This window comes from Bufo bufo, chromosome 2 (assembly GCF_905171765.1).
Source record: "Bufo bufo chromosome 2, aBufBuf1.1, whole genome shotgun sequence".
NCBI lineage: Eukaryota > Metazoa > Chordata > Amphibia > Anura > Bufonidae > Bufo > Bufo bufo.
In genome coordinates this window covers 603,998,515-604,012,889 of record NC_053390.1, presented here as the reverse complement: position 1 = coordinate 604,012,889, position 14,375 = coordinate 603,998,515, and the positions used below count along the sequence as shown (strand labels likewise).

At 38.8% G+C, this 14,375-nt stretch overlaps 1 protein-coding gene across 1 annotated transcript in view; it reads right to left on the bottom strand.

Annotated features, from left to right (window-relative positions):
* Nucleotides 1-2,743: 2,743 nt before the first annotated feature.
* Nucleotides 2,744-14,375, bottom strand: part of COL25A1 (collagen type XXV alpha 1 chain) — a 169,612-nt gene continuing 157,980 nt past the window's right edge. Inside the window, exons 33-34 of the mRNA XM_040419876.1 lie at nucleotides 11,036-11,074; nucleotides 2,744-8,630 (exon numbers count right to left, since the gene is read on the bottom strand). Coding sequence (XP_040275810.1) covers nucleotides 8,628-8,630; nucleotides 11,036-11,074 — 42 coding nt within the window. The 3' untranslated portion in view covers nucleotides 2,744-8,627. The remainder of the gene's footprint in view (nucleotides 8,631-11,035; nucleotides 11,075-14,375) is intronic.

The following is a 14,375-nucleotide window of genomic DNA, read 5'->3' as shown; positions in this document are numbered from 1 at the left end:
TGTCGGAGTTGACCGTTAAGATTTTGTTAGGACCAATTTATAAAGGAGACAATGGTCCCCCTCTTTTCTCAAACCAGAGTAAAGTTTCATGGTAACAGAGCTTTTTAAGCTGAAATGCATTTTATGGCAAATGAACGCATTTCAGTCATGTTAACAGGCAATTTCTACGCACCATTGAAGGTTGATATTGGTCTGTTTGGCTAAAATCTGTATTTGGAAACCCAGTGAGTGCTGAAACAAAGTCATCACATCTTGATAGTTGTAACTATGAAGAATAAAGACGTCAATCAAATCCAAACAGCTTTTCCTTAATGACTCCATGTTTGATTTTTTAAATACAATGATACTAAGTGCTGCAAGATATAATACTGTGTTGCAGGGGTTCTGTCTTGTTCATGTTAATTGAACTGAGGTGCAATACTAGACACAACCTATGGACAAGAGTGGCACTGTTTCTCTAAAGAATGTGAACCCTTTTCCAGTCTCAGACAACCCCTATAATCTCCTATGAACAACCTTTACCATTTAGCTTATCAAATGAGCTTCTCACTAGGGATGAGTTAATTGACTTCGGATGAAATATCCGAAGTCAATTCGCATAAAACTTTGTTAGAATACTACAGTATTAGAATGTACCACTTGGAACCGAACCCGAGTTCTGTAAAAGGTTTTTAACAGTAGAAATTAATTTCTGAAGTTATTACCTGAAATCTCACTCGCTCCGTACAGTATTCTAACGAAGTTCTATACGAATCCACTTTGGATATTTAATCCGAAGTCTATTTGCTCATCTCTACTTCTCAAGTTAAGCTACATCACCACACTGGGCAGAGTGACATCACTAATATCAGTTTGGGAGCTCACGTCACTCTCTGCTCCTGGGTTACAATACTTTAAGGGGGTATTCCCATCTGAAAGATCATCTTTTAAAAGTTTACACTGGTACCATACATCATTTTTGTAAATAGCTTCTATTTTTTATAATGCACCAATTTAGAGAAATACACTTCCCTCTTACCCCATTGTTGACATTTGGCAACCCATAGATACGGCCACCACTCCACGGCCGTATAGAACCGCATGGAAGGGGTGTGCATTGGAGCGATTGGAGTAGAGTGGAGGGACAATTTTATTTAGTGGAGGGACAATAGGGGACAAGTTTATTTAGTGGAGGGACAATAGGGGCCAATTTTTTTTAGTGGAGGGACAATGGAGGACAATTTTATTTAGCAGAGGGGCAATGGGGGACAATTTTATTTAGTGGAGGGACAATTTTATTTAGTGGAGGGATAATGGAGGACAAGTTTATTTAATGGAGGGACAATGGGGGACACGTTTTTTTAGTGGAGGAACAATGGGGGACAATTTTATTTAGTAGAGGGACACTGTGGGACAAGTTTATTTAGTGGAGGGATGCTGGGGACAAGTTTATTTAGTGGAGGGACACTGGGGGACAATTTAATTTAGTGGAGGGACGCTGGGGGACAATTTTATTTAGTGGCAGATGTAGTAGAGATGTATTAAAAGCTGTTCAGCCACAGTGCTTGTAGGGGAGGGGAAGACAGATGTAGCATAGCTGTATATGAAGCTGGTCAGCCACAGTGTTGGTAGTGGAGAGGCAGACAGATGTTGCAGAGCTGTATAGGAAACTGGTCAGCCACAGTGCTAGAGGGCCACGGCACTCAAAAGAGAATATTGCATAAATATCTTGTTTATTTTCATATATTTTCTTTTATATTTTTTATATATCCATCCGGAAATAAATAAATTAGTTCATAGTGGTATACTGGCCAACGCTTGGGTCTTATCCAAGACGTTGTTCACGGCCTGAGTGTTGTCGGTAATAGAGGCATCGGATGGCATCACTATGAACTAATTAATTTATTTCCGGATGGATAAATAAAAAAAATAAAAGAAAATATATGAAAATAAACAAGATATTTATGCAATATTCTCTTTTAAATGCCGTGGTCTTCCTATCAACATTGGTATTATACTTATATTAAGCACCATCCACACACAAAATGAGGAGTGCCGTTCAACTCTTACTTTCAACAGTGCTAGAGGGGACTAGGGAAGACAGATGTAGTAGAGCTGTATAGGAAACTGGTCAGCCACAGTGCTAGAGGGGACTAGGGAAGACAGATGTAGCAGAGCTGTATAGGAAACTGGTCAGCCACAGTGCTAGAGGGGACTGGCGAAGACAGATGTAGCAGAGCTGTATAGGAAACTGGTCAGCCACAGTGCTAGAGGGAAATGGGAAAGACAGATGTAGCAGAGCTGTATATGCATCTGTACAGATACATGGTCTAAGGTGTATACACAACTGTAGTAGACCTGTAATGGAAACAAATCTGCATCAGTGCTGGTGGGTGGGGAATGGTAATATTTTAGGGGAGGCAAAAGCACAGATCATTTGGCAACTAGCTAACATGCTTTTTGGGCTGATGTATAGTAGTGAATTATTGTTTTGCTGCTCAGAATGGGTTTTGTGTGTAAAACTGTATTAGAACGCAGGACAGCCACATGTTACTGTCTTCGCTCACTTCCCATGGCTCTCTGACTGATGATTTCCCAGCAGGGGGAGGGGCCTCACAGACACTGCAGGCTGCCAGACTGATGACTCATACTATCCACATGAAGGAGCACACAAGGACTGAGTTCTCAGTGTGGTGTCATAAGGAGACATGGCTGGCCTTCACTCAAACTGCCTAAGCCCGCCCAGCCTTAGAAGCAGGAAACCAGGAAGTGAACAGCAGAGCTGGCTGCAGGCGATGATGAATTAGCAAGATGGGAAAACCCCTTTAATAAGTCTCAGTGTCTGCTTGAGATTTTATAAGGCTATTTGCATCCAACTTTATTTCTTCATAGTACAATGGTCAATTTCCAATGTGAATGGTTACAACATCGAACCTTTTCACAATAGCAGCATAATACTGAAAAGCACAGCCAAATATGTTGAGTATCTTGCTGCATTCTAAAATAAAATAAAAAAAACTAACAATCTAAACAATAAAATCAACAGTGTTTAAAAAAAGGTACAAAAATTGAAAATACACAAAATATGTATACCTCAACATAAAGAATAAGAACATACATACATCTTTCAAAAATGACAAAAAAATATATACTACATTGTATTCACATATACATTTCCAGTATAGGTACACTTGTCTGATTATCTAACAAAATGGTAAACTCGGTGGCATTCAAACTATGACTCTTGTGTGGCTGGAAACTACAACTCCCAACATGCCTTGTTAGCCACTGGAGTGCTGCACTTAGCAGACTGCTGTGAATAGATAGCGAATAAGAAATCCATCAAACACAAAGGAAGTAAAGGCTATGGTTTAAAATGCTTTAACAGTATGAATTCATTGAAGCGTTACAATGTCTGTAACTTCAATCCTGTGGCTGGCATAAGTACCAGCCACCTGTATAAGTAGTTATACACTGAACATAGTTCCTATTAGAATATCAAGCGGATAATACTATTTAAAGGGTTTATTCCACAAAAAATATTGTACATTTTTCAAACCAACTCCTGGATCTTAATACGTTTGTAATTTTATGTAATGAAAAATGTAGTATAGCCACTGAGCTATTCAATAAAATGTATCTGTATAGCGCCACCTGTTTGTTCTTTTCCTTATTTCTTGTCCACCTCACTGGGGTGGTCACACAGACTCAGTTTAAATCTTCAACTGTCACCAGCTATATCATCTGTTAGAGACTGCAGCAGAAATGACAAGCACACACACCTGAACTGCCAGCCTGAAAGAAATCTAGCAGATCATTTGGAATAATTAATGGGGAGATCTCTGGATCCATATGAAGTACAGGACTGGTTCTAGTTTTGATAGAAGAGATCATCATGTATTAGATGATGTCTGATTATCATTGTTTACATAAATCATGGAAGAACCCCTTTAAGTAACATTTTTAAGAAAAATGTGCTAATATGCTATAAAAATATACAGAATGAAAATGTATCTACTTTATTATAAAAAATGCAAATATTAACTTTCTAATGAAACTCATGATATGTATGTCATTGTACATTTTATAGGGCTAATTGTAGGGAAAAGTGTGATTTCTGGGAAAAATGGAGGTCTCATTTTCTAATCTCAGACACTCCCATAAAATTATCATATATTAGTACATTTTGGGTGAAGGGTTTCAAATCTTAAAGAACTTTTCAATTCCAACTTTTTAATTACTGATATATTTTGATCTGTATAATATACTCCTCCTGTATAAGATATAAGTCTTAAAAAATACAAATGGTAGCTTATATGGAGGTAGTGGTGTGGAACGAATCCAAGAATGGAAGGCAATCAATAAATAAATGTAAAAGGAACCGTTAATTCAACAAACGTTGCATAAAACTTTGCATAAATCAATATGTGAAGAAGCTTTGGAACATATATTATTTGAGAAAGATGCCTTTCTTCACTTATGAGTCACTTTTTATCCTCCCCATTGCCTACCGCACTGATAAATCCCTCTGAATTCACAGCTAAAATCCATCTTGACAGGAAAGTTGGACAACCAGCTCACTGAGGGATCGAGTTACATGTTACCCATAGAAGTCTATGGAGAGAGTGAGATAGATGAAAGAAGCAGCTGCAGAGGGTAAGAGAGGCAGAGAGACACACAGAGATGCTGCTGATGAGTATAGTGTTTTCTGTCTCACTGCAGCTTAGGCATAGTGCTGGATCTCCTTAAAGAAACCAGTCCTGTATGGAAATGTACTGGAAGTACTCCATGTTATGGATACTTAGTGGCAATGCTTCATGGGAAATAAATATGCCAACAGTTATATCCCAAGGAAGAGAGCCATCTCACTAGTACCGCCTCTTGGAAGTGGCTCCCTATAAGTTAAAATCCGACTTTCCAACAAGCTTTGGCACTTGACAAGGGAATATGCCCAAGCTATACTGGATGGATATCTGGCTTGGCTATATTCCCTTGTTAAATCCAAAGATTGTTGGAAAGTCAAATTATCGACTCATATAGAGAGCGACTTCCAAGAGGCGACAGAAGTGAGATGGTTCTCTTCCTTGGGAGATAAGGTACCTCTTTGCATACTATCTCACTGCAGTGCTGAATTCATAGGGGGTGAAGAGGATATAGCAACTTATCTCTACCTACTATCTCAGGGACACCTGACAATTAGAGATAGAGTCTGCAGAGGAGAAAACTGGTGATTAATGAAGAATACAAGTTATATAATGGTCAGACATCAGATACATTGAATTGGTTTTACAGGACCCAGCAGGCCCTGCAAACCCACCTTAATTTCACATAACGGGCCTATAGAAGAAAGTTTGTATTAGTATTAGATGCATTAGTATAAATGAGTAAGGAGACCTGCTGAGAAATAAATACAATTGGAATTGCCTTCACAGACACAACAATGGTACACACTGGTAAACATTTGTAATGTAGATCTAGTTAAAGGGGTTCTACAGGAATGATTTAAAATGGCTGCCAGCAACCTATCCTACTATGTAGGACTGGTTGCTTCCACCTGCAGAGATGCTTAGTGGGTGAGGGGCCATGGCCTCCCTATACACTACACTGCTCTACCATAGATGATAATGATGTGATCCTGCCTATGATATGTCACCATGGCTGAGCAGCCTGAAAGGATCACTCACCAATACGTAGTATATTCAAGTGCCAATGCAGTATGTAGTTAGGTCCCACTCCTTCACTCCCCTAGGCAGCTCTGCAAATGGAAGCAACCAGTCCTACTCACACTGTAGGACAGGCTGCTGGTGGCTATTGTAAATAATTCCTGGAGAACCCCTTTAATCCATCAGAAATGTTTACCAGTGTGTACCATTGTTGTGCCTGTGAAGGCAATTCCAATTGTATTTATTTCTTAGCAGGTCGCCTTACTCATCTATACTAATGCCTCAGTCAGATTAGACTAATGTAGTATACTCAGGGAAAGAGTGGATTAATAACATGAACCCCTGAAGATACATGCCATTTATACTACTGGAATTTTCTCATGTAGCCTCTTTTCCCCCTATAGTTACTCCCTAGTATACAAGTTGAACTATTGTGAATGAATACTCCATACTAAATAAACCTCATCAATATTAATACAGCAATATTTCCAGGAACTGCAACATTTGATGTAGATAGAGACAATGACAAAACCAACTTTATATAATTGGTTAAACAACTAGTAGAACTACATAGTAAAATATCACACATTGGCAAACATATGTAAAAAATACAACCTTTTCTATGAGAATTAATGTCACCAACAATTTCTCAAAATGACGTCATGTTCCAACAAATTGAGCACTGAACATGTGGAAGAATCGTGTAAAATGTCTTACTGTCTAACACTAGTCTAAAACTATAGGCAATATGGTGTAAATCTAGGGAAGCTGGGCAGATTGATATATCTGTCGGAGAAGATTCAGTATAACTTGTGTTTTATGCTTTAGAAGTCCAGTGGGCCATCTCACTCAATCATTCCTAGCCATCCCCACTTCAGTGGACATACAGAGATAGCTGTCAATCCCTGAACAGAACCGCCCACTGGACTCCTTAGCCCAGAATGAGCAGAGATTTTAATGAATAGATCACAAGTTATACAGAATCTTTTCAAATAAAATTCTCTATAAGTCTGCTGAGCTCCTCCTGCTCTATAACATACTGCCAGCTGATCAGGCCGCATGTTCAATATCACAGGTTCCCTTTAAATGACAGAGAAAATGACAGAAAATGTATTAAAAAAAACAGCCACCCTACTTCATTAAGAACAAACATATGCTTCGGGGGACATCAAATCATTTGGCTTAAGTGTACGCAAAAACTTCCTTCAATTTTAATAATTACTTACATGGCAGTAAAAAATATATATTTTAGTCACCTAATCTCATATAAACACTTCAAAATGATGGCATTAATGTTGCCACACAGAATGTGAAACCTGTGTGGATTCTGTTGGCTAGGGGATAGGAAAATCCCTTCCATACAGAATGGAGTTATAGCAGAACAGAATTAACAAACTGTATCCACATCCTTCTCATAATATATCAGTAATAAAATGAAGTCTGTTGCCACTACATAGTCTTCTGGGTCACGTTGAGCTTTTAGTCATCGTACAAAGATAAGTCAGTTTGTGCTTTAACGTCAGCAACAAACTAGTAGCTTTCAGACTCAGTAAAATAAAATCAGAAGGTAGCACACCGACTAAAGACATATATACTGTATATGTCTACTTGTGAAATGTTCATTTGAAAACACACAGCCCCGAAATAACGTTTTTTAACTTTCAGTGAACAGAATGTTTTTTTTTGTTCTTTTTCCTTTTTTTTTTAAAGTAGAATAAAACCAAAAATAAACATTTTTTTCTGTAACAAGTAGACATGAATAATATATTACATCTATAACTGTATAAGCAGCTATACTCGTAACCACTTCCCATGTTTGGAATATGTAGATAAACAGAAGTCACACAATAATGGCGTAACTGCTGTATGCACATCTAATTGCTTTACGAAAGATTGACACTTTTGGCAAGGCTTCCAGAACAAAAGCACAATAGCAAAAATAAGGCATGGTTACCGATTATCAGCATGTTAGGCAATGGCACATAGCAAGACCATTTGGCAATCCTAACACTGTGTAATAAACATATGTAGCACATTTTTTGAATGTAATAAAACATTCTAATAAAAATAACATAAAAACATGAACATAATATAGATTCCAATCCTGTCATAGAGGTGCGTACATTTTAAACGTGTGGGTGTCAAACTCTTGTCATACAATTATGCATGGCGGATCTTCATAACTGCTTAGCTTCTGAGAAACTGCATGGTGAAGGACTTCTGTACAGGTACAATATGATTCCTTCAGTGGAGCTTCTCCATTCCCACAGACCTAAGCTTTTACAACTCAACTCCAATCTATGTAGAAACATATTCAGTAGCCATCATATGCCCATATATCTTCTACTTCCGGGGGGGCACTGGGTAGCATGGAATGCAAAGATGCTGAAGACAATCAGGACCTTTATGCCTCAGTAGAAGAATGACTTGCCAGGTTGGAGATTAAACATCTACTGTCGGATCTCCGAATTTGAGCAAAGTTACTGTTATGTCAGCCTTATCTCTTCCTTGCTACAAGCCATGGCGTCACTCCCTTAGGATGAATAAAAGATATTAAGAGATCTACTTAAGTAGCCAATAAAGAGCAATCATTTAGCTGAGGTTCAACCACACAGCAAACTCTTAGACATGATTCATGCAAGCCATTAGTCTGTACAAACATGTTAAATGACACAAGTCACTGGTGCTATTTGGCATGAGCAGGGAAATGTAATCGACATTATGTATCCAGTGAACTGGTCCGACTCCCAGATGATCATCAAGTCTGTGGAAATATGTCTACAAGTAAAGCAATAAGAATCTCTTCAATCCTGGGGATTCCAACAGTAGCATTGACTACTGCCAAATAGCTTGTGCAAGTGGGTAAAAGATGGACTTATGGACAAGTAGAAGAAGGTATATGTAAACATATGAAATCATCTTGTTTTTCTCTATAAATACAAAGTTTTGATTATATACAACTTCATGCTTGCATGGTTAGATTTGTCACTGCAAAGAGAAATAAAAAAACATTGTTAGTAGATGTTCCATGCCATCATATTTCACTCCAGCGACTTCAACCTGCTGTGAAAATATTAAAATATAGTTATATACACCAATCAGCCGTAACATTTAAAACACCGGCCTCGTGCTGCCAAAAGAGCTTTGACCCACTGAGGCTTAGACTCCACAAAATGTCAGAAGGTGTCCTGTGGTATCTCGCACCAAGATGTTAGCAGCAGTTCCTTGCCTGTCTTTATCCCATAGTGCATCCTAGTACAATCTCTTCCACAGTTCTGATGCTCACAAGCCCATTGTAGGCATTTTCGGAGGTGGATAGGGGTCAAATTAGCACTCTGCAATGTCTGCAGCTATGTAACCTCATACACAGCAAGCTACGATGCACCGTTTCTTCTGAAGCCTTTTTATCAAAACCGGCAGTAACTTTTTCAGCAATTTGCGCTACAGTAGTTCTGTGGAATTGGACCAAAAAAGGCTCGCCTTAACCCATACATGCATCAATGATCATTTCGTGCCCATGGTTCTTTCACTAGTTGATTGATTGTCCTTCCTTGAACTATCCTGTTTAGGGATGCTCTGGCCCAGCTGTCTAGTCATCACATTTGGGTCCTTGTCTAAAGCTTGCCCATTTTTCTTGCTTCCAACTAATCAACTTTAAGAACTAACTGTTCACTCGCTGCCTAATATGTCCCATGCCAATGTGATAAGACTATCCATGTTATTCACTTCACCTGTCAGTGGTTATTATGTTAGGGCTTATTGACGTACATCATATATTCAGCTACAGCATGCTCCTTAATATATCTCTGGCCACAAAGATTACATTTTTTTGGGGCTGCCAAAAGCAAGGATCCAACAGGATGGAGTTCCTGTTCAATTTTTTTGGTTCACCCTGGAGAAACTCAATTTTACAGGGGCCTGGAATTGAGGTGTTTGAATATACCTTTGATGTGCATATTAATTTTTTAGGATGTTTTTACACTCAATAGGATTTAGGAATTTAGGAAATGAAACATTTCATACAAAACAAACTTTTTGGCCTGTGGAACTATATGTGATGTATAGTATAATTTAATTTGTTTTCTCCATTAGGAACACCAAATATCTCCTGCCAAGAAAATGGCATATCCAATAGTAATGATATAACAAGATGTAAGAAAATGAGGAAATATTGGGGGAGATTTATCAAACTGGTGTAAAGTGGAATGGGCTTAGTTGTCCATGGCAACCAATCAGATTCCACGTTTTATTTATCACAGCTCCTTTGGAAAATGAAAGGTGGAATCTGATTGGTTGCTATGGGCAACTAAGCCAGTTCTACTTTACACCAGTTTGATAAATCTCCCCCACTGTTCCCCTGCTTTACACAGCAATTCCATGCCTAAATAAAGGAGCACCGAGGCTCAGTGTTTCGCATTGATGCAGCTAGCTTCAAATCTGACCATAGACAACATCTCTATGGAGTTTGTAGGTTCTCACTGTGTTTGTGTGGGTTAACTCCCACATTCTAAAGGCATATTGATAGGGATTAATTTAGATTGTGAGCTCCACTGTGAGACATTGGGTAATGACAATCTCTGTGAAGTGCTGTCGAATGTCAGCGCTATGTAAGTAAAATAACAATAGAAACATTTGTGCATTTTTTAGATCTGTGATGACATCAAAGCTACTGTAGGGTTATTCAGAATCTCGTGGCGCCCCATGTCTGACATAATGTTGCATGCCTTAAAAGGGTTTTCTGAGATCCTCAGGATAGGTCATGAGTATCTGATTGATGGGGTCCGACACCTGGAACCCCCACTGATCAGCTGTTTGAGAAAGCACTAGCGCTCCCGTGAGCGATGTGGCCTTCTTGCAGCTTACTAAGCACAGTGCCATACATTGTATAGCATGATGTGTTTGATATCACAGCTCAGCCCCATTTACTTCAACAGGGCTGGGCTGCGCCTAGGCCACTTGACAAATGAATGTGTCATCACACAGACTAGGGAAAGGTAAGAGAAGGCCGCAGCGCTACTGCGAACACCGCTGCGTTTTCAAAGAACTGATCGGCAGGGGTGCCGGGAGTCGGTACCCCACCGATTGGATACTGATGACCTATTCTGAGGATAGATCATCAGTAGTAAAATCACGGTAAAACCCCTTTAAGGTGTATGATGTGATTTACATGACTTCCAAATCTTTCAAACACCACATTGCAACTTTACAATCCCTATTGTAATTTCATAAGTAGGAGCAGCACAAGTCTCCTTCAAACTGTAACCTAAAATGTTCAGTCTCCCAATAGTAAATTTTAGCTGATCAAAGTACAATAAATCATGCAGTCTATTTGGTGTTATTCTTATTAACAACTTCATGGTTAAGTATACAGTGTTAGACTAGACAATTCTCACCTTCTGCCAGCAGCCGGGCATTGGAAGTCCATCTGGTCCCTGTTTAAGCATACAAGAATGCAACAGAAGTCAACATTACACATGATACATACGTGATGGAAAAAATGATTCACTACGTAAAGATGACTGATACAACTAAAAAGTTGAAAATATTACACATGAAAGATTTATTGCTACTTTTCACATACTTCATCAAAAAGTAGCAGAGCTGATTATTTTTAAATCAACACATTTTAAAATATTCTTACAGTTTTATCTCACTTACTGTATGTTACTATTATTTTCTTTCTTTTGAGGAAATAACATACACCTTAGTTGCTCGAGCCCAAAAATATATATATATATATATGAAAAAAATTCATATTTTAAATTAAATGCATATTTTCATCAGTAATAGGGTACCCAGTGGCATCTTGATGCCATAGCCGGGCATGGATTGACAGCCAGTAGTTGGCCACAGTGCTAACATGCTGTCCATGGTGATAACACCACTGCAGTCAGTGACTGGTTGTTATGGTCATGTGAGCACATAAAAATTGTCATCACCCTGAGATGACAACAAGAAATGGAGAGGGAGAACAGTTGGCCACAGGGACTAAAGTGCCCACAGTAACAGGCTGAAAGACTAATCTACTTTTATTACACTAACAGAAGCAGGTCCTATAGGCAACCATGGGGAATTAGATTTTCCTGTGGTTGCCCTCTTTTTACTCCATGTATGGAGATTTGATTCAAGAGTCTAAGACCATGGGGCACATTTATTAATAGCGGCATTTTAGACGCCGGTCTTAATAAGCCCTATAGCTTGCAGTTGATCGCCAAAGTTATGTAGGGGTGTCTAAACCAGGCATAAAAAATGGTGAATGAGATGGGCCTGCCTGCCCGTCCCCTTCCCCTCCTACGCCTCGCCCACTTTTTTAGACCGGATGTGAGCAGGAAAGAAGTCGCAGATTCTGCCGCACCATGGCATGCAACAGAATCTGCGCCAGATATACGCCACAAAAGTGGCGTATATCTGGTCATAAATGACTCCCTATATACCTAAAGGGATTTTCCCACAAACAATACTTATCCCTATTCACAAGACAGGAGATAAATAACTGGTAGGTGGAGGTCCAACTGCTGGGACCCCCACTGATCATAAGAAGGAGGGGGTATTCCTGTCCCCTGCTCCATTCAACTTTATGGGACTTCAGAGAGGCCTTACACAGCCCACAGAATTGAATGGAGTGGAGGTGGAGATGCATGACCACTGCTCTACGGATCCCACATTCTAGCTTGTGGATAGGGGATATAAATGATTCATGGGAAACCCCTTTAAGGCTTTCAGATACTAGCATACCAACCCACAAACAAAAACACTTCCTAATCTCTTCCCTTGTAGATTGTAAGTTTTTGCAGGCACGGTCCAGTCGTTTAAGAGTTTCATGTTTATCGTATTTGTATTCTTATATTATGTATGTGTAACCCCCTCTTGATGTACAGCTCCATGGAATTAATGGCGCTTTCACATATTAATAATAACCGTCCTAACCTTTATTTCACTATGTTGTTGTCTGAAATCTGACTTCACAGCTCTGTAATACATGGTCTTTTGCATTGGACCAAAGCTACAAGCTACTGGCTACATCTTCAATTCATAGGCATACCAATATTGTATGTAATACATATCTGTGAAAATCATGTTTATAGTGATAGTACCTGTTATACTCATTGCTGTTATTTATAATAAGCCACTTTATATAACATAATGTTGTGCTAATCTTACAGAATATTACTGCATTATCATTTATATGTTCTGTAATTTACAGATCTGATGATTGCATGCTCTCATACAGAATACATAAACATATTTTTCCAGTCACACCAGTCTCTTACCAGTAATTTGGCTGATTTCATGAACTGGTAACTAGAAATTAATAGTTATTTATATCTGGAGTTTGCAACACTGGATTTAAAATGTAGATCTATATATTATTCATTGTTTCAGAATGCATAGCTAGTATGAAATAATATTGTCTAGAGCCGGCCATACACATTAGATAGAAGTTGGTTGATGCTTGATTAGTAATTGAACAAACAAACATCTGGTAAATGTCCATTCCGTCTACACATTTTAGTCCATATTGGCCATTACAGTTATTCAAACAGGCCATGATGAAAGATCTTTCTGGGAACAATCTTTCAAAGACAAATCATATGTCCATAAATGATCATTCTTTGAACGAAAGATCTTTCATCTGTAGAAAATTTCAAAGACAGACAACTCTTCAGATGATGATGGTGTCATTGGTTGGCTAAAATGATCAGCCATTGCTAAATTTCACCTGACAAACAATCATTTTGGTTGAAATCATCTGTTTTGATCAACTTGACTTAACTAATTTGTATGGTCACCTGAAGACTCACATTTCCATTACTTGAAGGAGGGGGAATGAATTACCTATTTGCTTACTGTGCAAATTGAAGGACAACAGAATGCCCTGCCCTGTTATATTTTAAAGGGGTTGTCTCACTTCAGCAAATGGCATTTATCATGTAGAGGAAGTTAATACAAGGCACTTACTAATGTATTGTGGTTGTCCATTTGCTGGCTGGATTAATTTTTCCATTACATTATACACTGCTTGTTTCCGGGGGTTATGACCAGTGCTGAGCGAAGAGAGCTTCATTTCATAGATCCAAAATCGCTTCAGTCAAAACTTCATTTGAATGCTGTACAGAGATCCGTCTCTGCACAGCATTCAAATGTATGGGCTCCGCCAAAGTGAAATTTATTACATCTGAAGTTGCGAAAGGCTTCGATGAATAATTTCGGCATTTGATTTTTCTAATTAAAAACCATTTTAAAACTGGGATTCGAACTTCAGATCCCAGTTTTAAAATTGTTCTCAAGTTGAAAAATTGAAGTCCGAAGTTATTCACTAATGAATTTCATCTTGGCGGAGTCCATTCATTAAGCTGTATGGAGACAGATCTCCTTACAACATTCAAACAAAGTTTTGACCAGAGCAACTTCAGATCTATGATCCGAAGCTCTCTTCGCTCAAAACTAGTTATGACCACTCTGTAATCCAGCAGTGATGGCCATGCTTGCACACTATAGGAAAAAGTGCCAGCCTCTCTGGTGGACGGGACCGTGGGAGCGTGCATAGGCACACATGTACAGCAGCTCCTTATATTCCACATGAAATTACAATTTCGAGGCACCTATTCTTATAAATCTGCATTGTGCCATTCCTCTATTATTTCTACTAAAATTGATAAATAAATTGATAACTGTTACCAGTCATGGTGTCTCCCTACACTTTCAGACACTGTCCAATGAGTGCTGGCAGTG